Source organism: Thermobia domestica, chromosome 18 (genome assembly GCF_964235325.1).
Source record: "Thermobia domestica chromosome 18, izTheDome1.hap1.1, whole genome shotgun sequence".
NCBI lineage: Eukaryota > Metazoa > Arthropoda > Insecta > Zygentoma > Lepismatidae > Thermobia > Thermobia domestica.
Window position 1 is genome coordinate 41,353,060 of NC_137471.1, and position 26,896 is coordinate 41,379,955.

General features: G+C 35.7%; 1 protein-coding gene across 1 annotated transcript in view; it reads right to left on the minus strand.

The window, feature by feature from the left end:
* Positions 1-326: 326 nt before the first annotated feature.
* The window catches only part of LOC145675845 (venom carboxylesterase-6-like), a 64,115-nt gene continuing 37,545 nt past the window's right edge, over positions 327-26,896 (minus strand). Inside the window, exons 7-10 of the mRNA XM_081746581.1 lie at positions 17,029-17,213; positions 4,565-4,718; positions 3,704-3,836; positions 327-749 (exon numbers count right to left, since the gene is read on the minus strand). Coding sequence (XP_081602707.1) covers positions 593-749; positions 3,704-3,836; positions 4,565-4,718; positions 17,029-17,213 — 629 coding nt within the window. The 3' untranslated portion in view covers positions 327-592. The remainder of the gene's footprint in view (positions 750-3,703; positions 3,837-4,564; positions 4,719-17,028; positions 17,214-26,896) is intronic.

The following is a 26,896-nucleotide window of genomic DNA, read 5'->3' on the forward strand; positions in this document are numbered from 1 at the left end:
CAAATAAACATGTACAGTTCGATTATCCGAACAAACCAGTTTTCCGAACACCCATGTCCCCCAATTACTTCGGATAATCGATGCTCTACTGTACTTTTAACCAAATTATGGACTCATACACTTTTTGTCAGAATATGGCTCACATAAAATAACTATACATAGGTTGGAACTTAGGACGACCGACTCAATGTTTCAAACCCATTAACTCTGTTAAACGTAGTATAATACTCTTGTTCAACATCGCTTAAAATATTTACCTTTCAAGGCTTCTGGGATTGTGTAGAAACCACGTAACACAATAATTAAATATTAAAATTTTATTCTCTATATTTATACAGTTCTATTTATAAATAGGGTGTTCGGAAAGTCTCTATACACCTGATTCGTGACATATTCATAGCCAGTTGAGTTTGGAAAGTCACAACAACCATTTCAAGGTCACTTGGCCGACTGGATTGCAAAAAGAAACTTCATGCAAGGCTCTAACAAAGATTTGTTGCAAATCTTCGAATGAAATGTTTCACTTTGTGGCTTTAAATATATCATGAATCAGGTGTATAGAGACTTTCCGAACACCCTGTACTACATATTCTTAATCATAGATGGGTAAAGTATTCCAAAATTCAGCATTGGCAATACTTGATTTAGATCTCTTCATGTAGATATTAAACGGAGATTCTATGAAGAGGTAGTCCAAATATTCACCAGGAGGCAGTGGTTTCCAGCTCACATTATCAGTGGAAGGAACTCTGAAAAGATATTATGGAAAGCTTTAGTTGAAGTCTACCACATTGACAAATGGGGCCTTGAAAGCACAAGGAAATCAAATCCAAATAACAAATTCTGAGAAAAAGACAAAGTTTACATAGTTAACGCTGTTCTTTTCTTTTTTTTTTTTTAAATCATTGTAAGACTTACAATATCTTAAGATCATTTTTTGAAGCTCTGAAAGGAGTATCATATAGAAATCTTAAAGATGAAATATGTCTAAAATGGCCAAAAAAGTAGACTTGATTTCTTTGTGTACTAAACGCGGTAAATATTTTCTGATATTATTTATAGACAGTATATAAATCTGTCTATACAAGAGTAAACCTACTAACTCATTCTTCAACAAATCTTCAAAACTAGAGAACAAGTTTACACTGTAGATAAGACAACGTTTTCCAAAATCTACTCTTCTTGGGATGAATAGGAGCTAATGCTTTAGTTCACTATTATGTTAAAAGTACATACTTGTTTTGTGCTACTGGACAAACACTAACTTTGCATATTGGAAATAAGAGAGCCCTTAGGATACCAATGTGCCATTGGTCAATATAATTTCAAGATATGAAATTACTATTTCAAACATTACGATTGTGATTATCTCAAATATGACTGGTAACAAAAATGAATTCAATTCTAAGGAAGAAGAAAATGGAAAGAATAAAAATTATAAAATAATTTAACCAATATTTTTGTTTTATACAATTGCATTCTCTTCTCCAATGTTACCACCCGAGTTTAGAAAACAAAATGAAATGAAATCTTTGAGTTTTACGTCCCATGGATGTGCCGGTTAGGCTAAAGGAGAAAGAGATGATGAGAAATGAATGAAATGGTGGAACGAAGAAAGTGGGAGGAAACAGGAGAACACCGAGGAAACCCATGAGCACGGTATTTGTCCACCACAAAGTCCACACGGCGCGAGCTGGGATCAAACCAGGGACCCCAAGCACCGCAGGTGAACGCTCTACCACTGAGCCACCGCCCTCCCCACGCGATTTTAGGCTCCCGGAGTAAGCATACGGGATCTTATGGTTTCACTGTTGTGCAAAACTTAAGAACGAAAGTAAATTTAGCATTGTATTATTCCCAAGTGCCAAAGATCGGTATAACTTGAAGCATATAGAAAATAGTGAAACAGTATGATGCAGGAAACAAGAAAAGCAAATATGGGACTTTTATAAGAAACGATAGCTTACACTGAAGTCACTGCAACTCAAGATGGCCCCCCTGACATTACAGGAGTGAAATGGTCCTTAAAATAATGAGTGATCAAAATGAACAGTGATGCATGATCTACAATTGCTCCCATGCTGTTCCTAAGGTTGATAAATAGTTCTTGTAATATGGAGTATCATTTCTTCATCAGCGCTATTGACAACTGTTGGATAGTCCTTGGTCATTTGAACGTACTGCAAGACCCCGCCCTTAGCATCCCACACGTGCTACCCTACGATGGGATTCAAGTCGAGGAAGAATTCCAACCAAATGACCCCATGCCGTAAACGTCGCCAACACCCAGTCACCCACTTGCCGGTAAATGTCGATCGTCGCTATAGCGACGCGTGCAAGGATTGCCACGAGTGTGCCACTGGCGGCAGGGTTTCGTTGAGTCGAAACAGATATCTAGAGTCGGGGTGTTGAAGTTACCACCGCGTAGCAGCGAGGACTTCATTTTGGTCCGCGCTTCTTCGATTCGTCGGGGAGAATCGCGAATGGATCAACACGAACTATTACCAGTCATGTGCATGCGGTTATTGTTATATATTATTTTTTCCCCTGACGAATTGTTCTTAAAGTGAGCTCCGGGAGGTCAAGATCTGAAGTGAAAAATCTTGAGATGAGTGCGTGTAATTGGTTGAATTTAGATGGCAAGTATCACCGATCATTAGAAACTGAGTATAGGAGAATTATGAAATAAAGTAAATAAGACGCACGTTATTTTGTCATAAAGTTACATGGCGAACGCATTTTATTTGTTCTCAACGGTTAAAGGAGCACTCTGATTGGCCAAATTAAAATGACCTCAACGATTTATCCTTCTACAAGCAAGGTGTCCTGTATCGCCTCCGTGGCGAAGTCAGTAAATCACATGCCTGTATCATAAGTTTGGTGGTTCGCGCCCACCCTGGTGTACTTTTTTTTGTAGGTTCTTTAGACTCTTCTCAATGTAAATATATCACGCATATATGCGATTTAACATATTTTAGGGGCGTAATTTTGAGGTTCATTGGCATTTCGTTGCATCTCTGCCGCTGGTGTAATAATTTTCAGAACGGAAGTGGGGCCAACGCGTACCGCCACTGCGAGATGTCGCGAGATACAGCATCGGGGGGGGGGGAGTGATATGCAAATCTTCCTGATGAAGTTTTGTGGCCCGATTTGCAGGATAGGGATCATGTTTTGCTCTTGCTTGACTTCAGGCCAGCAAACAAGAACGATGATCTTTAGAACTTGACAGTTCCTGACGGTGTTGAGTTCTATAAGAAGCTGATTCCTGTGTAAAGCGTTGTACATCTTGCTGAAGTATTCTTCATAATGGATCTTTCATTCATTATATTACGAAACTCACTAATACTTTGATCATTTAGATGGAGGAAAAAATGGGAGTAATTTTATTGATGGTGCATATGATGGTGTTCTGCAGATAGGCTACTTATACAACTGTAAGTGGCTTGACTATTTTTGGATTTTGTAAAACATAGAATTCATAATAATGACTGAATTTCTGAAGCGCTGGACACTGGATTTTTGCCCAGTTCATACACTGTTAGACACTACTAATAGACAACATATCCCTCTATTGCTCAATGAATTTCTGTCAACTAATTTTCTTATGTCATACATTGTCCGGTTGGAAATGACTGTTTTACATTAACCATTTAAAAAAAATTGATTTCTACTGAAGATTCTTTAATGTACTATCACACCTTACCCTGTCTTAGCAAAGTTGGTCCATATATCGAGGAGGAATTCCGACATTTGCTTCTCTGGTCCAGATTGATCTATATTTGGAACCCCATTCGACGTAGTAAATACGAAACGGAGATCGTCTCCATGACCCACTCCTGAACAAAATAGAAACAAAAGCATTTAATAATAGTATTGTCAGAAAAGTGATAACGGAGTGAACCAGAAAGAAGACTAGAGGAAATAGGAACATGATTGGAGTTAAAAGACTTGTTAAAGAAAGAGGGGAATATTGTGCAATCGGAACAAAGGGTGAGGATGTTGAATGGACGAGTGGCATAAGAAGTTGGAAGGAGAATTAGGTTGAGTTGATTTTGAGTTTAACGTCCCTTTCAGCAGCGAGGCTATATAAGACGAGGTCTACTGATTAACATGGAATCCGAACCACATGAGCTCCTGGCGGGAATCGAACCCGGGTCGAGGGGAAATTAGGATAAATGGATTGTTATTCTAAAAGAGTGGGTTGGTCCATCAAAAAGGAGAAGTAAGAATTTGAAGGAAAAGAGATACATGTTGAAATTTTGAAGCAAACCGTGAAGAATGGAAGGTAGTTTAATTGTAAATTATCATTAGGTTTTTCCAATAGTAAGTAACCAAGTTGTTATGAAACATTGTAAATCTTTTACAATCAATTTTAGTTTCAACAATATTCGAATATTCTTTTATTTGAACAACTGTTTGCTGTTGGAATATTTCTATTCATGTATTTACATTACCCTGTATTTAGCTCAATTTATTACAATAATGATAATTTGATAAATATCTTGTTCGAATATTTGATATTATGTGATTAAAAAAAAAAAAAAAAAAACATAAATTTTCTTACCAAAATTCTTCAGCGACTCCTTACTCACAGCTTCCATATAACTATGCTTTGCTTTGAAGTTGAACTGGTAGAAGAACACTTTAGCCCAACCTCTGGATGCATGCAGCTTAGCCGCTTCTTCACATGCAATTATATATTGTCTGTCCGATACACTCTGTACAATAAAATGATAAAATAATGTAAGATCAAAAACAACATAAATACAAAAAGAAATAATGGTTCATCAGGTGGTTCGGATTTCATATTAACTTGCAGTTCCACGTCTTCGTATAGCCTAGCTGATGAAAGGGATGCTAAACTCAAAATCAAATCAAAAGGGGCGCCGCGTAGCGTAGTCGCTATAGTACGGCCGCTGTATCTCTGGCTCTGACAGCTATGTGAAAAAGAAAGCGAGGGTTGATACTACGTTGACCCCCCCCCCCATAAGGCCCAATGAGTGACCGAGCTGTCACCGCGCTGGCATGGAAACCAGACGTTGTTGCCGCTCCGTATTCTTCCTTTTGTTTGTGCATAGTTCAGTGAAAAGTGCTTTGAGATCGTGTTTGGTTATTGCAACTTTTTTTTCTTGTCTTTGTGTGTGTATTTGGGTGTGCTGTTAAGAAGTGTTGTTATTATTTGGTGACAATGGCTAGTTCTTCAGAACCGAAGCCAAAGAAAATAGTGTATAAAGGACAAATTGGCAACATTGTTTTTCCACGTGCAGAACTGTCAGAGCCAGAGACGTAGCGGCCGTACTATAACGCTCTCGCCTTCGATGCGAGCGGTCCGGGGTTTGATTCCCGGTGGGGCACTAGGTCGAAAAATTGTAAATAACCTTTTCAGGCCAGCCATCCTGAATGAGGTTTCCTTGGGTTTTCCCTATTCACACCAGCCAAATGCCGGGGTGGTACCTAACTTATAGGTCCCAAGCCGCTTCCTTCCTCCCCTTTCCCCGGATAGTGTGCTCGCTGAGGGACTTCATCCCACATACGTGGCGGGGTAAATGGCAATAGATGCCGAAATCCCAGAAAACTAAAGTCCTAAATCAAATCAAATGAAAAATTAAATCCGTTGATGAAGCATTGAGACTTGCATTGTCATGTAACGAATTCCTCTGGCCGTCTGTGTGTAATCAATCAGGTACAAGTACCACACTGAACACATGAGTAAAATTATTTACTTTAATAGTAGTATAGAACTCTTATTTTCTACAGTAGAATAACTCCGTATATGGAGCTTAAATCTATTGTCTTTATTTGCCATAATACATTTTAATACATTTAATAAATTATTAATAAAAGTAGCATTCGATTTCTGTTTAATAATAATAAGCATAATCATAATAAATGATTAACAATATGCATTTATAATAATCGTCACAAATAATACACTTTAGTTGTCTCATTGAGTAATAAATAGTTCGCGCGAGTAGAAAAAGGTTGCGCAACTGCATTATTTAGAGCTATTACCAATATGTACGCTAAGGTTATTGAGCAAGAAGTAGACCACACATCCTTCTCGACATTTTCACAAGATGGTGGCATGTTCTCCACGATTTTTCTGTTTTTAATATCGTGCATTAATTGTACTCTCCTTTGCCTCTCCCTGTCTTTCCTGCCACCATACCCTACACGTCCCTTACGATATAGTTCCTTCTTAGCCAATGCTCTACCCAGTTTCTTTTACTCTTCTTAATAATATGTAAAATTGTTCATTTCTCCCTCACCATTTCTAATACTCTCTCATTTATTTTCCGTTCGACCCAGCTAACTTCCTCCATTCCTCTCCACACCCACATTTCATAAGGTTTCATATTCATATTCATATTCATATCGTCTTTATTGCAGAAACTTCAGAGGACATCTAAAGCATTACAATCGTCAGATCTTAAAGTTACAGATTAAAATGCATATACAATATTTACAAAAGGAAAAAATTGGATACATAATATTTACAAATATGGATACAGAAAAGAAAGAAAGAAAAAATATATAAAGATATAACTGTAATACATATCAATTGTAATTCCAATACAAAGAATAACGATCACAACACAATACAATAGATAACTACTCGTACTATACATGCCTATTTATTTCTCTCATAGTTCTTCAATTTTTCACTTTTATTGCTTTGTAATTTCGTAAAACTCTTCTATATCATATATTGGATTATCTAATAAGAGTGATTTGAGTTTACTTTTAAAAGTACCCACTTCGGTATCTCTCAGTGCTTTTGGGAGAGAGTTGAATAATTTTGCGGACGTGCCAATAAAACACTTTTGTGTTTTGGTATAATTGTAATACACTGCCATTATATTATCTTTGTATCTTGTGTTATATGAATGATACCTGGAATGTTCAGGGAAGTTATCTCTATTCTCTTTTACATACATTAAACATTGAAAAACAAAAATAGCAGGAAGAGTCATTATTTTGAGTAGCTTGAAACTAGGTTTGCAGTGACTACGAGAAGGAAGACTACATAACAATCTGACAGCTTTCTTTTGCAGCTTTAAAAGCTTATAAATGTTACTAGATCCACCCCAAAGAATAGTACCATATGATAGAAAGCTGTGGATTTGGGCAAAGTAAACAATTCTTAAGATTTTCAAACTAACGCAACTTCTTAATTTTCTCAACATGTATATACCCTTTGTTACACTAGCTGCCGTGATTTCAATGTGATTATACCAGTTTAATTTTGAATCAAGTTCAAATCCCAAAAATTTAACTGTAGAATATTTTTCTGTGTAATCTAGATTGTTATATGTAACATTAAGATCTTGTATTTTACTCAGGTTTAAACACAAAAGGTTTGCAGTACACCAATCCTCTACTACGGTTGTTATATTTTGGGTTAATTGTTCTCTTTCGATAATTGATTTAGAACTTACACAGACTCCAAAGTCATCAGCGAAAAGATAGCCTTTAGCGGGAATAGTAGCTACTTTGGGAAGGTCATTGATATAAATAAGGAATAAAATGGGACCCAGAACAGATCCCTGTGGTACCCCAGAACCCACTTGTAAGTATTTGGAGTTCGAATTATGGAATTCTACTTTTTGATATCTGTTTGATAAATATGATTTTATAAGGTTTAACGCATCATGTTGAAAACCGTAGTATTTTAATTTACTTAAAATAATCGTATGAGATACCGTGTCGAACGCTTTTGACAAGTCATAAAATCTAACTTTAGTAAAGTATTTACTTTCTAAACTGTCTAAAAGATCTTTAACTAAAGAAGTTGTTGCTTTAATTGTACCTAATCCTTCTCTATACCCAAATTGGGAGCTACTAAACAATGAATTACTCTCAAAATATTTAACTATTTGATCATTGAGTAATATTTCAACAAGCTTGGCTACTACAGGGATTATAGATATAGGTCTATAGTTGTCACATTCTGAATTATTGCCCTTTTTGTGTACTGGAATTACTTTAACATATTTTAACATATCAGGAAATATCGACTCTAATATGCAACTGTTGCCAATGTGTGTTAAAGGTTCAGCAATAAAATGTATGTCACTTTTAAGTATAATAGAATTAAGACCATATACATCACAGGTACTACTATTTTTCATCTTCAAAATTGCTTTTTCAACGTCCTTAATAGTTACTAATTTGAAGCTAAAAGTACAAGATGGTTGAGGAATAGAATTCAGATAATTATAAAAATTTCTACTAGGAGTTTTTGCCTTAATCTTCTTTACTATTTCATTTATTTTATTAATGAAAAAATCATTCAAATCTGTAGCAGTAATTGAAGTAGGTTCATTTTCATTTCTCCTAGTTAAATTGCATTCCCTTCTTACAATATTCCACATGGCCTTACTTTTGTTTCCAGCATTATTTATTAGTGAGTCATTATTTTTTATCCTGGTCTCTTTCAATAACTTCCTAAATTGCTTTTTATATTTTATATGAAGTTCTTTAAATGACTTATCACCAGTGCTTATGTAGAAATCATAATACGTGTTACATAGATCTTTAACTCGATCTAGTTCTATGCTTTTAACTTTGTTTGTTTTAGGCATCGTCGATTTGTCTTTTAATGGCTTTAAGGGAAATGCAGTCTCAGCTGGGTAAATCAATGAATTTAACAAAAACGTAATTTTAAAATCAATTGAAGGTTCTAAATACATATTGGTCCAATTAACGTTACTTAAAAGATGTCTGAAAGTAACTTTACTATCATCAGTGATGTTGCGTACCAGTTGCTTAGTGTGAACTTGAGGAATAGAACTAGATTTTTTGTACCTGTCATTTTTCATAACAATTAAATCTAAGCTACCTATTACTGGCCAATGGTCTGAAATCCAAGTTTTTATCACATAACAACCCATACTACTACTACTGTTAGTAACAATATTGTCTATGCAACTCCCTCCATTAGGTGGGTTAGGTCTAGTCACTTGTGTTGTTGATATGCTTAGGCCGAAAGAGGATATGACATTATTTAAGTCTTGGCACTCTATACTTTCTCTTTTTCTAAAATCAACGTTAAAATCAGCACACAAAAATATTCTACAATTGTATTTACAAACATATTCTAAGATGCAGCTTAACCTATCTAAAAATAAATCAAAATTCTTATTCTCTGTATTTGGTCTGTACAAGGAAATGATAATTACTTTTAAATTTACAAGGTATATAGCTGTTACTTCAAATTCCATCTCAACTGAAAATCCCGTAACACCATCTAATCGTTTATAATCTATACCATTTTTTACATAAATTAAACAGCCACCATGTTGTCGTGAGGGTCTACAGTAATAGTTTGCAATGTTGTAGCCGTTAAAATTGTGAAGTTTAATCTCGTCATAATCAAGCCAGTGTTCTACCATACATATCACATCTAAACTTATATCCAAATCTTGTATAAAACTGGCTGCTGAGTGAAATTTATTGGAAAGACCTTGTACATTCCAATGCAAGATGCTAAACTTATTATTAAGTTCTATTTCATGCTCATTTAATTTTTTCTTGTCAAGATCTAATTGTTTGAGGTTCTTACTCTTTGTCTTTACTGACCGATCAGAGTTAAAACAAGCTGAGCCTATTTGATCGGTCATACAAGTTAGTTTTTTTGTAAGTTTACTGAAGCTTGCTCATCTAAAGATTCTTTAGGCCAACCAATTGGAATAATGTTAGAAACAGTAGACATATTTGAAGTTATTGATTTGTTTACAATGTCAATGATCTTGTTAGTTACATACATTTTGCCTAATCTATTAAGATGGAGGCCATGTGAAGTATGATACCTTTTTCCTAATCTACTTATATCTACAAATGTAACATTATTGAAATATTTACAAAGTTTGCGCATTTCTTCATTCGTTTTCTGCACTTCCAAGTTAACATAAGACCAAGTGGTCAAATCATGTCGATGAGGAACAGACACAACAATAACATTTGAGCCTCGTAGCTCATTAAGTTTTCTCCGTAGTGCTGTCATTAGATCCCTCTGTTCATTTCTTCCAATGTCATTGGTACCAGCTATAAATACAGAGAAGTCATTCTTACCTGAGGGTAGCTTACAGTCTGTTGTTACATCTTGAAATTTGGCGGATGGTTTAATTACGCTTCGTACGGAGTAAACACTTTTCTCTTCGATATACTGTCGTAAATTTCTACCGTGACTATCACAGAACAAGTTAATCTGCGTTTTTTTCATTGATTTTATGTTCACTGTGTTACGAGTACACTTATTCGTTTCCTTGTTGTTTCTGGTATGTACAGAATTTGGGCTCTTTGAGTCTTGAATAGATGAGAACGTGTCTTCTTCAGTTAATACACTGAACCTATTACTAACACACACTGAATATAAATCACCTTCACTAGCGGTATACGTGGTCATTCTTTTGCCTTGCACTGCAGTTTTTACAGGTTCTGTTGGACATCTAGGGGTTGAACGAGATAATGAAAGTACTTGTTTGTCATTGTTTTTTGCACATTCTACTTTTTTCTGTCGTTTCACATTCACTTGGGGATGGAGATTTCCACATGTTTCCTGTTGTAAACGAGGAGGAACTTTATTATTTACAACTTCACTCCACAAAAGTTGATTCGGCCTTGCACTGCTAACATTTGAAGGTGGGCTTTCGTTAGACATTGACACATGAAAGTTTCGTATTTCTGTACTTAATATTTCAATTATTTTGCGTAGTGAGGCTATTTCTTCGTAAAGCTTAGACACTAGTTCAAGATTTACATCGGTACTTGGCACCATACTCCGATCTTCATTTGTTTGCTGTGTTTTGGATATGCAAAATGAGCATACCCAGTTTAGGACATTTTCACTTTTTAGAACGCCACTGCATTTTCCGAGATGAAACGCATTCTTGCATGTGCTACAGTAGATTTTATTTTTCATAACTCTGTTGCACTTATGACATTTAATGTGTTCTTCGAACATATTGTTAGTTACACTCGCAGTAGTTTCAACACTACCTGCCATTTTGAGCGATATGGCTTTCTTTCCTAGCAGAGCAAACCCGTAAGAAAATACTTAGATAGTCAGTATTCTAGCGAAAGATGAAAAACCTTTTAACACATACTTATCACTGTTCTTTTACGTAACTATAACACTACAATTTACAGGTTTTCGGATATATTAAACAAGTTAATTCAGTAATTATGCCGGAGCTTCTTCACATCACTACTGCAACGGCCGCCATCTTGTTTTCGACACGATATTCCACTTCTCGCCACGTATTCACCAACATTTCAGGTGTAACTGTCCCAATCGCCATTGTCAACCTGGGTGCACAACATCACACACAGTACCTTTAGGCGCTCCTAATTGTAGACTACATCTGGCCAATGACTTCTTCGGGCTCCTAACACAAGAAACATGGATCTGTTCAACAACATCTTCAGAAGTTCTCCGTCTACCTGGTTATTTTCCTTTTAAAATACTACCGGTTTCCTTGAAAGCCTTTAGCCAATGACGGATAGTTCTTGCTGTAGATGGTTCACCACTATGCTGACGTCTAAAATTACGTTGAACTGTTATAACTGACTCAGTTTTCAAAGTCAAATAACACACTGTGCTAGGGGTGTTCCAAGAACCGGTTAACCGGTTTCGGTTAGGTTTGTAGTCTAAACCGAATCAATCGGTTTGGACTTCAAACCGGTCCGGTTCGGTTCGGTACGGTTTGGGAACGGTTCGGTTCGGTTTGAGAAAGGTTGGGTTCGGTTCGGTTCGGTTTGGAAACGGTTCGGTTTGTAAAGCGTTCGGTTCGGTTTGTAGAATGGTTCGGTTCGGTTTAAGAACTGTTGGGCCCTTTTTGAGGACTGTTTTGTTCGGTTTCAGTTCAATATTTGAAATCGACAGAAATGCAGTTTGCATTATTAGCAACCGTCCACCCAGACATTATAATAAGAGTGAATGTTACGTTTTTCGGTATACTTTATTCAGATTAAAATTATTTCGATATTACTGAAACAATTTAGGGGTCGTACTTGTGTGGGTACTTTTACTGATGCTTTGGATTTTGGAATAAAATTCTTAATATCAGTTGGAAGACAACTTTACGGCATGGGCGGATTTAGGAGATACCGTGGTAGGGGTGACAGTTAATTGAAGGGTGAATGCTATTCCAGGAGAAGCTACGTTTAGAATGAAACATTAAATTCGTCTTGAAATGACTAGGGGGAGGGCATGATTTACACCTGTATGTGGAATATATCGTGGTATAATATTATCAGGTAACCAAAATATATATATATATATATATATATATATATATATATATATATATATATATATATATATATATATATATATATATATAGATAGATAGATAGATAGATAGATAGATAGATAGATATATGCTGTTTTTGAGAACAGATACTTTTGTCGCGTTAGTGTAGTCAAATTAATTCTGATGACGCTACACAGTATGGCGCTAAATTCGTTGTACAAAAACAGAGGGGTGATTCCTGAGAGAAAAAAAAATGTTCCAGTACACATAGGACGAAAAGCGTGTCGTTTACGTGTTATAGGCTGCCGAAAGCGTGGGAAAACAAACTTTAGAGTTAAATATTGCACAAACTATTGATTGTAGACGTGATGTGGCATGATATCGACAAAATATCTTAACCTGCTCTATCCAAATTTGCAGTTTTCAGATTTGTGCAATGGCGGCACAGGGAATTCCCTGATATTTTATGACGTAAATTGAGTGTACAACAACATGTAAAGGGCATTTCACTGCCTAGAAATAATACTATGTGGAAGGTCAGTACTCATACACCAAGATAAAAGATGGCGGATGAAGTAAAAGTTACTGTATGTGATTGCATACCTCCTCAAAAAGTACTAGTAAAGTCGTTGTACAAGAACTCACTGGAAACTTTACGTTTCTAGAATGTTAAAATACGTACGGCACAAGCCGATAAGTAACAGAAAATAAAGAAATTCCGATTGCTGATCTGCTCATATTAATGATATCGCAACGCTTTTGAGAACGCATCTACCTTTACAACTACAGTAATTGAACAAGAACTACAGACAAATAAAGAACGCATAATAATAATAATAATAATAATAATAATAATAATAATAATAATAATAATAAGATCTGTTTTAGCACATTCATTTCGATCAGTACATCACACAAATGCGACTACAGTACGTTTTTTCTCAATCAATGTTCTAAACTGACGGATGTGAAACAAAATATTCTTTCTATTCACGATATTTGTACGTACTGTAACATGGGCCGATATTTCTGGTTCAAAATCGTAAGAGACTGCATACAGAAGGTAGTTGTAGGGAGCAAGGTACAGAGGGGAGTCTTTGTTTACATGTCAGAACGGAAACTGCAAAAGGTGTCAAAGTTTCAACCCACCACTTTAATGCAAAGGTTACAGCGGCGTCGAAGGGAAAGACGCTGCGAACGCGTTGAAACACTCCTGCCGTTTCCTGAATGCTCCACGCTGCAGCAACAATCCGAGCAACCAAATCCTCTTCTGATTGCACAGGCGTCGCGCAGATTAGTTGTTTCATATGGCACCAGAAAAAGAAATCTAAGTGGTTAAGGTCGGATGAGCGAGGTGGCCAAGATACCGGTCCTTTTCTGCCGTCCATTTGTTCGGAAAGGATGCGTTGCGACAATTTCGCACCTCCATAGCAAATGTGCAGGAGCACCGTTGTGCATAAACCACATGTTTCGATGAACAGCCAGTGGCACAGTCTCTAGTAGTTCAGGCAGAATCTCTTTCAAAAATATCCAATACTCGCACCCGGTTAGGCATTGTGATAGTAGGTACAGTCTGATTAGAATTATCAACGATACATGCCCACACATTCACAGAACACCGTTCCTGATGGGCACGAGTTGACATCCCATATGGGTTTGCCTCAGACCACAAATGTTTAGTGTGAGTGTTCATCACTCCACCATGGGAAAACATAGCTTTATCTTTGAAGAGTATACGAGACATGAAGCGAGATATATTAGCATGGTTCGCGTAACCACTGGACAAACTCCCGCCTACGTGGATGGCGTGTAATGCATGCACCCTTTAGACATGGAAAGAGTACATCTGATTTTCGTGAAGCATGTTCCGAACCTGCCGATGATGGGTGTTAATTTCAGCAGCTACTACCCGTGTGCTGATGGACGGTTTTCTCTGATCTCAAGCAAGAATTTCCTCCTCAAAAGTCACAGTCCATACGGTTTTGTTTCGTCCAGCATTGGGCCTGTGTGCTTCCAGGAATCCTGTTTCTTGTAATCTTCGATCTACACCGGAAAACGTTGCGTGGTGTGGAATTCTAAGATTAGGAAACTGTTGTCTGTACACCCTTGTGCCACACGGCCATTACCGTCCGCTTTCCCTTATGCCAGATCAATGTCTGCCAATTTGAATTGAATTGAATTGAATTTCTCTTTATTTCAGCGGGCGAGCCGGAGGCTGCTCTGCCACCTAACTCTTGTCATCATTACAAAGAAAAGAAAGAAAAAAACAAAGACACAAATAAGATACAAGATACAAATAACAACATAACATGGTATATTCAATAATACTAAGGATAAACAAAACACTCAGTAAATGTAAATGTAAAAAATAAAAAAAACTAATACTCTTAGTCCAATTTCATACCAATTTCAGTCCAATTTCATACTGTAGTAAACCTTTCATGTGTGCAAATGCTTTGTCTCTGATCTCTAAATAATAATGTTTGGAGTGATGATTTAAATAAATTGTATGGTTTGTCAGTGATTGACTGTGGTAGGGAGTTCCAGATTCTTACTGCCGAAATTGAAAATGCCTTCTCTGTTATTTTTCAAGAATGCCGGGGCATATTCAGTTTATTACTTCCTCGGGTATTGTAACGGTGAATTTTTGATCTACATGTTAATTATGATGCAAGTAAGATGGTGTTTTATGTGAATTTATTTTGTATAGTAAACAACAGTATCGGAGATATCGTCTTCGGAACATGGCTAGGATATTGTTTTCATTAAGTATCGGCAGAATATGCTAAGACTTCCTGTAATTGAGAGAGAAGCTTAAAGAGTAATTCTGTATTTTCTAAATTGCCCTAGTATTTTGAGTGGAGAGAGAGCTACCATATATTGAATCGCAGTAGTCGAACAGAGGCAAAATGAGAGTGTTAACAAGATATAGTCTTGTTTCTTGCGACAAATAGCCTTTTAATTTTTAAATCTGTCGTAAGATGCGCTTAGCTTTAATACACTGTTCAAAAATGTGTTTACTCCAGCTAAGCCCTTGGTCTATTATTAAGCCTAGATCTTTTACAATTTCTCACGTGTGTACTCCTTTATTACCTCTGTAATCACACTTGTTGGCCGTATGGTGATGAAATAAAGAGAAATTAAAGTGGGAAATGGTAGATGTTTCCTCGCCATTGTGTTCACTGTCCAGAATCGAAGATAGCGAGATTGCAACTTAGTGCAACTCTTCTGTCAAGAGAATGATATTTATGTGTACGATTAGCAAACGTACAAAACCTACATCATGACGGAGAAGATACCACACCCAGAGCCGTAGCTACGGGGGGGAAGGGGGTGCTGGTAGCAAGAGGGCGCCGAACAAGCAATAAGAAAAAAGAAGTGTTGAAAATGAGTAAACGATGTGGTGCCCCGTAAAAGTATTGGCGCCCTATTAAATCAATATTGTTGTCGGTTTGCAAAGAAATAGATTTGTTAAAAATTTTCTTGCTCGCTACGCTCGCAATCCAAACATTTCAGTGAAACTCACTGCGACAAACTCAGAAAACACACACAGAAAGTAATTATATAATGATTTGTTAACGATGTGATATACAAGGTGCCGAGTATTGACTTACATTGTACGTAGGAGCGTTTTCAAAATCAGAAACGGTCAAAGTCTGAAATATGTGTTCGGCGTTTTGATGATGATGAGTCTGGTTAGTTAATCACGCTTTTCTTATAATATTAATTACGACGGTGAGAATGAAAGTATGAAAAATGAGAGAAATGAAGACACACATGCAAGCTGCTATTTGAGCAGGAATATTAAAAGTGAAGGTAAACAAGAAGAATAATAACATTTTCGAATTTGAAGCAGTTGTAGAATGGGGCATAACAGGTCAGAACTTAACCCAATGAATTTCATCTTTTTCAAAGACTGATCACTACCAGTGATTTTTTTTATTCCGTTGACATATGAAATGCTTCTAATTTGAAGGAATTTATTGGGATCATTTCTCCATCAAATACTTGTATTGCCAGGATTTTTTTTTGTGCATACGTGGTATCTAGTTGTGTGATATTTTTTTATCTATCTACATACATACAAAAGATATACAATGAGTACTTTCAGGCTCTTTGCTATTTTATTCTTTTATTATACACAAATCTGCTAACTGGTCGTATGTTACGAGTGAGTTAAAGATTAAATTCAGCTCCATGTGGACACAGCTGAATTTGCTTTAACGGAGTTCGCTTAAGTTTTGGTTAGCCAATAGTAAACGAAACCACGTTTCAAACCCTTTGGACAGTTTAGTTTGTCAAAGTTCTACGGACAGTTCTGAACGGTACGATTCGGTTCGGTTTGATTTCGGTTAACCGTTCCAAACCGGTTTAAGTGCCAAACCGAAACCGCGGTTTACGTTTTCAGGAACCGTCCACCCCTACACTGTGCTTTCTGTTGCGGAGTACACATTGTTGCTGAGTTGCTCTGCTCTGCACTGCACGCCTGCCTGGACTGAACTGAGGAAACAGAGGGGGAAAAAACAGCACTGGTGCTGTCTCAAGGTCAAGCAGACCTGCAAACTGCAGGGATACCAAACTTGGAGAGTTGATGAATCAAACACCACAAACTAGAATAGTGTACAGATTCTAGGACACCTTGTACAGATTCTAGGACACGTTAAAACTAGGGAGTTCTTTTTCAAACACACAGACTGTACATACAAAACTCAAGTCCGAGCTTGGTTATTGTTAGAAAAGTTTGTCTGAAAGAACATATACACAAATTTACCTTAATAAGTTCTGTTGTAGTCTTGTAGCTGATATGTTTGTTTCCCAAATAAAACTGTCGAATTTGCCTGGCAATATCAGGGAAAGTACTGCGAGGAGCAGTGTAATTGTATGAATACAAAAATGGTGCAATGTCCTCAAAATGTTTATCCAGATACTGCAAGCTTTCGGGTTCTGTTACAAAATCTGCAAACAACAAAATGTAGCATATTGTCACACGTTTCATTTGAGAAGAAAAATGTTTTTTCAGAAATCAAAAATATCATAAATGAAATTTTCTATCACAAACAAATACAGTATTATATTCCCATATTTAACATTTTCCCACCTTTTACACTTTTTTTAAACGTTCCTTCAGTTTTCCTCTATTTATAATATATTAAAAATTCGTTATTATGGTTATAAAATTCTAATTTCCTGCTATTTACACTACGTCACGTCGATGTCTAGCGTAAAATTAAATAGTATCATCAGTGGCGTATTTGGGGAGCTTCCGGGCTTAAGCCTCTCCCCGAAATCTTACTATAGTACAGTATATGAAATATCTTGCAGAATTTTCACATTTTCATGCAATCCCCCCCCCCCGAAACAAAATTGTAAATACGCCACTGAGTATCATAGAGATAAAGCCGATCATAACGAAATCAACGATGGCTACCTACTTGCCGCTTGGATCCAACAAATAATTTAGTTCCGATGAAGTGAGTAATTCCGAGTTCCAATATGTTTCTCCAATATGATTCTTCCTTCCAGCTAAACCAGTCAAATTATTTTTATCAACTGAGAAGTTATTGCTAAATTGGCTTTGGTCGGGAAGAGAAGGGGGACAGGACTTCATGATAGTTGTTCTGTCGTGTATTTAGATTTGTTATTTTAAGAAATTTAAAAATAAGAGAAACTAACTTAATGTACTGTATATTCAAGTCAAGGTCAAGCTTCATTTTAATACTTAAAAGGGACATCATCGCGAGGAATGGCTGCAGGGGCACACCCACGCGGAGGGTGTACCAAGTCCGGAACCACCCAAACTTCGTAACTTGACATACATTGGTACAGTCACGAACATTAATAAATGGAGGTTGGAGCCATAAGAAATAATGACTTCAGCCTCTATTTATTAATGTTCGTGACTGTACATTTTCTTAATGAAACTATGTTTGTTTAACAGAGAAATTTGACTTTACTCTTCATCTGTGCTATTATATTTCTTTACTGATAAAAACAATCCAGTTTTATTATTTTTCGTGAGAATATATGTGACAGTACTTAAAATTGATCTATTATTCTTTTCTGTTGTAGTATAACACCCATTCGACACTATATTTAAACACGGTGTACTGTATTCTTGGACTTCCTAAAACCTTGGACTCCTCCCAACGAAAAAATAATTCTGGGTACGCACCTGAATGGCTGGAAGTGGTAGAGCGTTCACCTCTGGTGCTTGGGGTCCCGGGTTCGATCCCAGCCCCCGTCAAGTGAACTTTGTGGTGGACAAATACCGTGTGCGTGGGTTTTCTCGGGGTTCTCTTACTTTCTTGATTCCACCGTTTCATTCATCACTCATCATCACCGTCTCCTTTAGCCTAACCGGCATAACCGTGGAACGTAAAACTCAAAGATTTCTGAATGGCTGGATATGATTCGCACAATTCCTTACATACTCAACTTTGTGACAGCATTACATTCCACAGATGCACCAAGAAAATAGCAAAAGTTCTTCAAATCTCATTTTAGTTTAATGGTATTTCTGACCAATAGTAGAAAGAGGTATTTATTTGTATGTGTGTGTATACGCTTTGAACCCAGTAAAAAAAAAAAAAAATGTGTTGTACGATCTAAGGCTAGTTTAACAACTGACAACTTGAAAGTATACCTTGTTATAATCCGCAATCGCAATTTAAAACTTCTTGTGACGGACTAACAAAACGTATTGAATTAATGTAACACATTTAGTAGCTCATTTATTTGCTCGAAAGTGATAAACTATTTGTTCTTGTGTGCATTGTGTACTGATAAAATGCTATAGGGGAGACCGGGTATGGTTGTAACACGTTTTGGTTGTAACAAAGCGAGTAGTTTCTACGCTAATCACTAGATGTGGTTCATGTTCCGGTCAAAACACAAGCCCTTCATGCACGTTCAGTCACTGTTTCTGTGTGAGGTAACGCATGTTCGTCTTGAAGTTATCGCGGTTTTGGTGTTTTTTGGGCACTTAAGTAAATTTTCTATATCCCTGAAAATATGTAATATTACAATATATGTGCGAAACATTTAGATAATTTGAGTAAAATATTAAAAAGGATACTAATGAGTATTTGTTTACGTACTGAAACCAAACACAGAATCAACACAATTTTGCAAGTACTTTGGCAAAGATGGCTACCGCAGTATGAGGTTGGTTGTAACAAAAAAAAATGGGTCTGGTTGTAACGCTGTTACAACCAGCCCCCACAGAGTAAAACAATGCATATGTAATTAAATTTGTATTATTTACTTGAAAATTGTTTACCTAAGTAGTGATTCTGTTACATGAACATTGTTTGCCCCCCCTCTCTCTCTCTTTCGTTCTTTGAAAAGTATTTCAATTCTCTTATAAAAGTTATGTAGGTACTTAACGACACACAACAGCCTAATGTTTGCTAGGTATCCGCTGCTATAAAGGATACTGGTTTTACCTTTCTATTGAAGCAGATGTAATTTTAATCTGTAATAGTGAAATATATGGTTCATCTTGTCATCTGATGAAGACAGTGATAACGCTATTTGCCTAGTTTGTTGTGAATTACTTTCCAAAAGTGCGCCAAGAGAAAAATGGATTCAATGTAATTTTTGTCATAGATGGGCTCATGTTGTCTGCACCACGGTGACGGTGTAAATACAAATGTCACAACTGTGATTGAAATGATTCAATGTAGGTATAAGCAAAAGTAGACTAGGTAACTGAAAGTGTAAATTTGAGTGTCGAAGTGCATAGGGTACTAGAGCAGATGTAGATGTCGAAATGTAGATGTGCCTAGGGTCTAGTACTATGTTTCATATTATGGTTATTATGACAAATGATCTGTTGACATTTTTAAGTTAAAAGAAATATGTCAAGGTTAGTTCTGGTTACATTTCTTTAGGTAAACCTGATATGTAAAAGACAAAGTAAACCTAAATATATCATACAATTCTGTTTATTCATCAAAGTATTAGCTATATTATTGTATGTATGTTGTAAACTGTAGACCTAGCTATCCATTTCCTGCTAAGATATATTTCCAATGTGAAGAGAGAGAGAGTTATATATATATATATATATATATATATATATATATATATATATATATATGTATGTATGTATATATACATGTAAAAAAGCACATACAGTTCTCTAACGTATTCTATGTCACTCTCTGAACCTGTAACAGAGGAACGTATTAAATATCGATCTTGTAATCTATTTTTGTGTTAATATTGTAATATATGTAATAGCAATGTATCCACTTACCAAAGATACAATGCGTTACAACGAACCCCAATCACTGTTACAACCAACCTCAACATCGGGGTTGGTTGTAACGTTTGGATAGGCTTTGTTTTTCCACGATATCTCAGCAAATACTTTACATTATCTGATATTTGCTAGGTATTTTGAGAGAAGGATGTCCAAACTTCCGATCACGTGCAAAAATTCATATTTTTCTTCAATTGGAGTCTAGTTATGGATAAAAATGTAAAAAGTGTTACAACCATACCCGGTCTCCCCTACAGCTTTGAATTGTTTTGTGTAGTAACGCTATAAATAATTTGTTTAGTAAATATACATGGAAATAATTTAATGTAACTTTGGCTAAAAAATATTCTATATTCTCTACTAATAACAGTCATGTTTATAAGTTACTTACATAATATTTACCGCTTTATTTCATTATGCGTGTGTCCTTCAGTGCCGTAACTTGCAGTGTCAGGGGGTATTTGTTCCCCATTTAACCTCTGTGCCGTTCGAGGGGCTCAAGATATAACTTTTTTTATTCCATTTAATATGATGCGAGGATGAGTGTATAGATGAAGCATGCAATAGTTCCACCATATACAGGGTGTCTCAAAAGTCCCTGACACGGTAACTCTGCTATTGTCAGAGTTACAACAAAATGTAAGAGAGGAAACCGTCTCCAAGTATGATGATTTCAATCTAAAGTGAAAGAATTTAGCTGTATATTCTGCCGTTTTAGCTGTATATTCTTTAAGCGCCAAATGTTAAATGAAACTGCAACGTTGCCATTTACCTGGCCCCACAACATAAGTGAATAAAGTTACTGTCTTTTACGCTAACGTGTCGATGGCCAACCCTCATTTCAAACAGTAATTTGAGGGGAAGTCGTTTACGCTCTTACATTTTGTTGTAACTATGATAACAGAGTTGCCCTATGTCAGAGTAACTACCCTATATATATATATATATATATATATATATATATATATATATATATATATATATATATATATATATATATAATCTTACATGAAAGAAAATTTGATCTGGGCCTATTTTAATGAAACATCTAATATTAAGGGCCCCAGAAGTAACATACATTTTTTTTTAAAGTGCTGCCGCTGCTTCATCGTTTGAACAAAGTAAATTACTCTAACGTGTAAGATAAAGCTTAAATGTAACCTGGGCTCAATTTCAGTAAAGCGCTAATTTTATCCCCTAGAACAAATAAAAGTGTTTATTGGCTCTAAAAATTTGCTACCTACCGTTTCCCTTGGGTGCTGGCTCACGAAGAACTCCCTAAGAAAACAGCTGATAACAATCCTGGTCCAGGCTCATACTCTGTTGGGCGCAGATTGATAATGTTGAAATGTGAACAGTGATTTGACATGAGCCACGTTGATGCTTTTGAGACTCAGGTTGTGTTATACTTACTTTTGCGTATGCACGCGCATACGTACACGTAACTGGCAAGCCGTCTGCTCGCAGGAATTCACACACACATGAATGAAGACGGTGATATTTACTTAGGTAAATTCCTATTTATTGAGTATAGATATATGTGGGTACGGAACAAAAATATATATATATATTAACAACACACAAAATTCTCACTTGGCAGAGCTAAATGCTCAAACAGAAGAAATTGCTCTACGGCAATCAAATGAGCAAAATGAAGAATAAACTTTTAACACTGCATGGTAAATGTAAATATGCACACACTCTATATGAACACTAGAAACATAGCCCTTGTTTGAATATCACTAGCACTATATATTCACTCTTCGTATTATGCTAAGATTTTCAGTATGTGATAATGACGAGGGAAAAAGGGGGAATACTGCTGATTGAGGTATCTTGATTCCTCCAGAACATTACATCTCCAGAAGGTATTTATTATCTTGCTTCATATCCTGTATATATTAATGTAGCACTAAAAAAAAAAAATTCTTCATACTATCCTTCTTTACGATGTCTTGCACTGCCTATTCCTCCAGCAAACTTTTCCACACTCTCGCTACAACGGATTCTCCTTGCTAACTTCTCGCTTCTGCTCGCACTTGGGAATAACCCGTTTCGATACTCAGGGTTGACAATGCACTATGTAAAATAATAAAGGGAATGTTAATGTTTGCCGCATTCATAGACATTGCCAATGTGTCGATTTATAATAAAGAATACTGGCAACATTTAATTTGATCCCGTGGGAAAGAAGCTTTGAAATAATAGTTGAAAAAGTGTAGCAGTCTTAACTAACAAATTCTTCCCATGGTTATAGATTTTTATGCACTGCTGTTATAGGTAAAATTGTTCAGTGGAAAGAAGCGAACAATGGTAACGGTGTGTATGAGTCATCCCACCTACGACTCCTGCAGGATAGGAACGCTTGTTCTCACGGTAGGAAGGATGACGTAATACGAAAGCATGAGAACACGATAAATACAATATCATTCACACATAATATCAACTTCCTATCCAAAAATATTCCCAATGTTAATAAATGTAATTAAGAAAAACGTATATGCAAAACAGTCATGGTGACGAAGACTATAAGTTGGAAACTATTTTACAGAAAGAAAAAAATAAGTTTGCTACGACGAAATACTCTGTTGAGACGATGAGCGTTGCACTGAAAAACAACAACTTCTTTGTTCTATCGTGAGAAGCGATAAGAACGACTGAAGAACACCTGCATACACAGAACGAGTTGAAATTCTCACCAAAAGAGAAATAGCTTTTAGTTGAGTAAAATAATAATTTCGTTGCATGAATAAAAGTTAAAAAGAAATACACTGGTCGTCCAAAAACATAGTTTTGTGGCCGGACAGACGGTCACAACTTGGCGATCCGCAAGGGAACAACACATTACGAGTTAGCGAAGTAATGCGTTGAGAATCCTGGGTAAACACACATGGCAAAACAAGTTTGGAGGTTGTGGCTTCTTTTCCAAAATACGGAGTTGGCAACACTGTTCTTGGTTCACTGGGTATGGAGGATTATGGGGGAAAACACTGGTAACACTATTTTTCGATAGACACTATTCGCAGTGAATAACGAAAATAATATTGATTTCTCGCTATGAATCACTAGGGCTATTTATTTCGTTTAGAACACTGTTGATCCAGATGCATGACTATCAGTTGATTCCAGATTCCATGAGATGTTCCTGAAAATTCCATATCCAGATGTCTTCTTTCTTCTGCGAGGAAAGTTCCAATCGGTGAAATCCAGTCTTCTTGACAATTGGGGTTATGGGGTGCGAAGACAATTATAGCACATAAGTGAAAACCTCTATTTTTTTTTCAACACTGAGAATATATTCTCGTTTTACTGTGAACATTTGCTTTAAAATATGCTTTGGTATATTCACTATTTGTTTGTGATGCGTATAACACTTTGGGCTAAACTGATTGCGTGAAAACGAACACGTGGTTTCACCTGTATATGTGAAAATGTTTATAGGGCTATATAGTTTCGTTTCTATTTATTTATTTTTATATATATATATTTGGTTCGTCAGTTTTTTTTCAAAAGTATTCATGCTTGAATAGTTAAAATATTTAAATAAAAATTGACAAGTATAGATAAAATGTAATAATAGAAAACGCTAAATATTTTCAAAATACTGGAATATATCGAGTGAATATGTTAACTTCAAAGAGAATAAAAAAATCGATTTATTAATCTGATTATGAATAATCGTAAAATATAGGTTAATTCACCTGTAAACGGATGTTAAATCTTAACAATCCTGAATGAAGGTTTAGACGAATAAACATTCGTGAGATAATTTTGTGTGAACTGTGATAACACAAAATCTTGCATACGAATAAACAAAAAATTTAAATTCCCAAAATATGGGTAAGACACACATATATACCTTCAACAAAGAAGAATTCTTTTGAAAAACATTTACGAGTTATTTCTTCATCCAAGTGTATCCAAAACACACTACGAGTTCGCATGCCAGTACGTATATATCTCGTTGAATCGTTTTAACTAATCTCATCCATTAACTGATGAAGATGCCAGGTTCCATCTAAACAGTTCGTTAGTCTTATTGAAGTAAATTAGTTAACCATTATCGAAAAATACATATAAAAGAATATTCATTAGTCTTTATGTGGTAGTGAGATGTTACACAAGACGTCGGTAGAACATAATCATGTTCAAAACAAAATATAAGAATGTAAAGGAATACTGATGTTGAGTACTTCCAAGGAAATTCTTGAAGTCCAGCCCCTAATGCTTATAACAGGATAATGAAATTTTGTTAACACAAAATCAACAATGCATGACAACAATATATAGGCATATTATAAATGCAATCATCTCTCATGATGCAAAATTCCATCGTAAACAAACGCCTAGCCTGGGCGTAATGGATGCTCATCGGCACTTCCATAATGTCCACAAAGTCTGCAATAGTATACTTCAACATGTTCATCAATGACACATGTATATTTATCGTAACATTCACATTCGCCATCTCGAATTGTGATTTAACTAACGTATGCCTAAAACAAAATCCTATTAGCAATTCATTGTATAGAAGTACAATAACAAGTAATTCCTTAGGATACCAAGATAAAGACACAAGATGTAAACATTCATTATCGATGAAAATAGGACGCTGTAAGTCGAAACATTGAAATAAGATAAAGACTTTAATAATATTTCTCGAATAAATTTTTTAACTTTTCAGCTGTAAATCCAAATAAATGGTTAACAACAAGAATATTAACGTGAATATTACTTCACCTAGCTAGATTTTAAATTTTGGCATCGACAAAATTAATGGAAACTAGTTGGCATGGTATGAGTAATTAGTTCTTCAAATTGTATGCGTTCTTGTTCCACTAAATAGACAAAAGTTACGATTACTGAAATGCAATAAAATAAATATTTGAAATGTATCATAATACATGCTAACATAGTCTTAAAATACATGAGACAAAATATCATACACGAATATTTCACAAAATCAAAATATCAGTTACACAGAAATACTTCAGATTCTTCGTGGAAATCTGTTGAAATATGAAAATAGCATCAATAAGTATGGTAAATTCACAAATATTGAAATATTCATTAAGCATAAAATACATTATAATAATAATACAATGAAACATCATTAAATTTTAATATTCAATATACACAGAAACATATGTCTAAAATACAGGATACGAATACACAGGTTACAACGAAATCTCAATGAGTGCATCAAGGAAGAAGAAAATTTAAAATAATTACCGAATGATGGGTTAATTACTGGGGTGTCCAAGTATTTCATGGTTCACCACGCCATGTCTACCTAGAATGTAGCTTGGAAAATAAATTTAATCATCCCTTATTAATGTACCCTAAAATTCCTTCCCGAAGAATCGGTCGTATCAAGATGCTAAAGAAGCAAAACGAAATGTTAATAAGAAACCCAAATAGATTGGTTAGATTCCAAAAGAAATGTTTAGTTACGGTGAATACCGCAACCGAAGGATACGACCGTACGTCTTGAATACATATCTTCTTGTGTTTTCTATGACAAGGAAAAAAACTACGTAAAATCTTAATGTAAAACATCTTAAGACTAAACAGTCTACATTGTTTGACATATCTCGATATAAAATATCAACGTACCATATTAGACACATTTGTACCATATTCCGCAAACACGCTTAATCATATTAAAAGTCAAAAACTTTAATAAAAGTCTGCTGAATCTGGCCTTTTTTTTTCAAAATAGGTCCCTTCTCAATAGAAGTCCTCCAGTCAAGTTCGGAACGTTCAGTTTGACAAATGAAGGTTGCCAGTAAGAAGTGTTGAAATAATATTTCAACAAAGGATCTCCTAAATATAAAGATAACAAACGGGTAGATGTTAAATTATTGGTATGAACTTGCTTTACTTGGGAATCATCTTTCGGATTACCATTCACACTTTCCTCTTCTGTTTCCTCATTGAGTTTAGATAAATGAAATTTCCCACTAGGAGTAAGCGAAGTAAGATTATTGGAAGTGTCAGGTGTTACTAAATTTAAATCTTGTAAAATGTGTTCTGGGAGTTGCCTTTGTGCCAAAGTTAACCAAATTTTTCGGGTTTCAGGCGTCGGATTCCAAAGTTTTGTCCTGTCCATGGAGTGCAAACCTATATATTCACCTGTCGTGGATCAATAAGTATTAATATAAAGTTTAAGAATCTACAAATACACTAAATTATACCTAAGTAACCTGAAAACGAAAATTGAACATTAAATCTAGTTTTCCTGAAAGTCAGAGTCTCGTTCGTTACGATGATTTAACCTTTTATAATCATGTTTGTTATTCCTATTCTGCTTATCATTATCACGAGCGTAAAATGGTTTATTACCTCTACCTTTCTTATTTCGGTTATCATT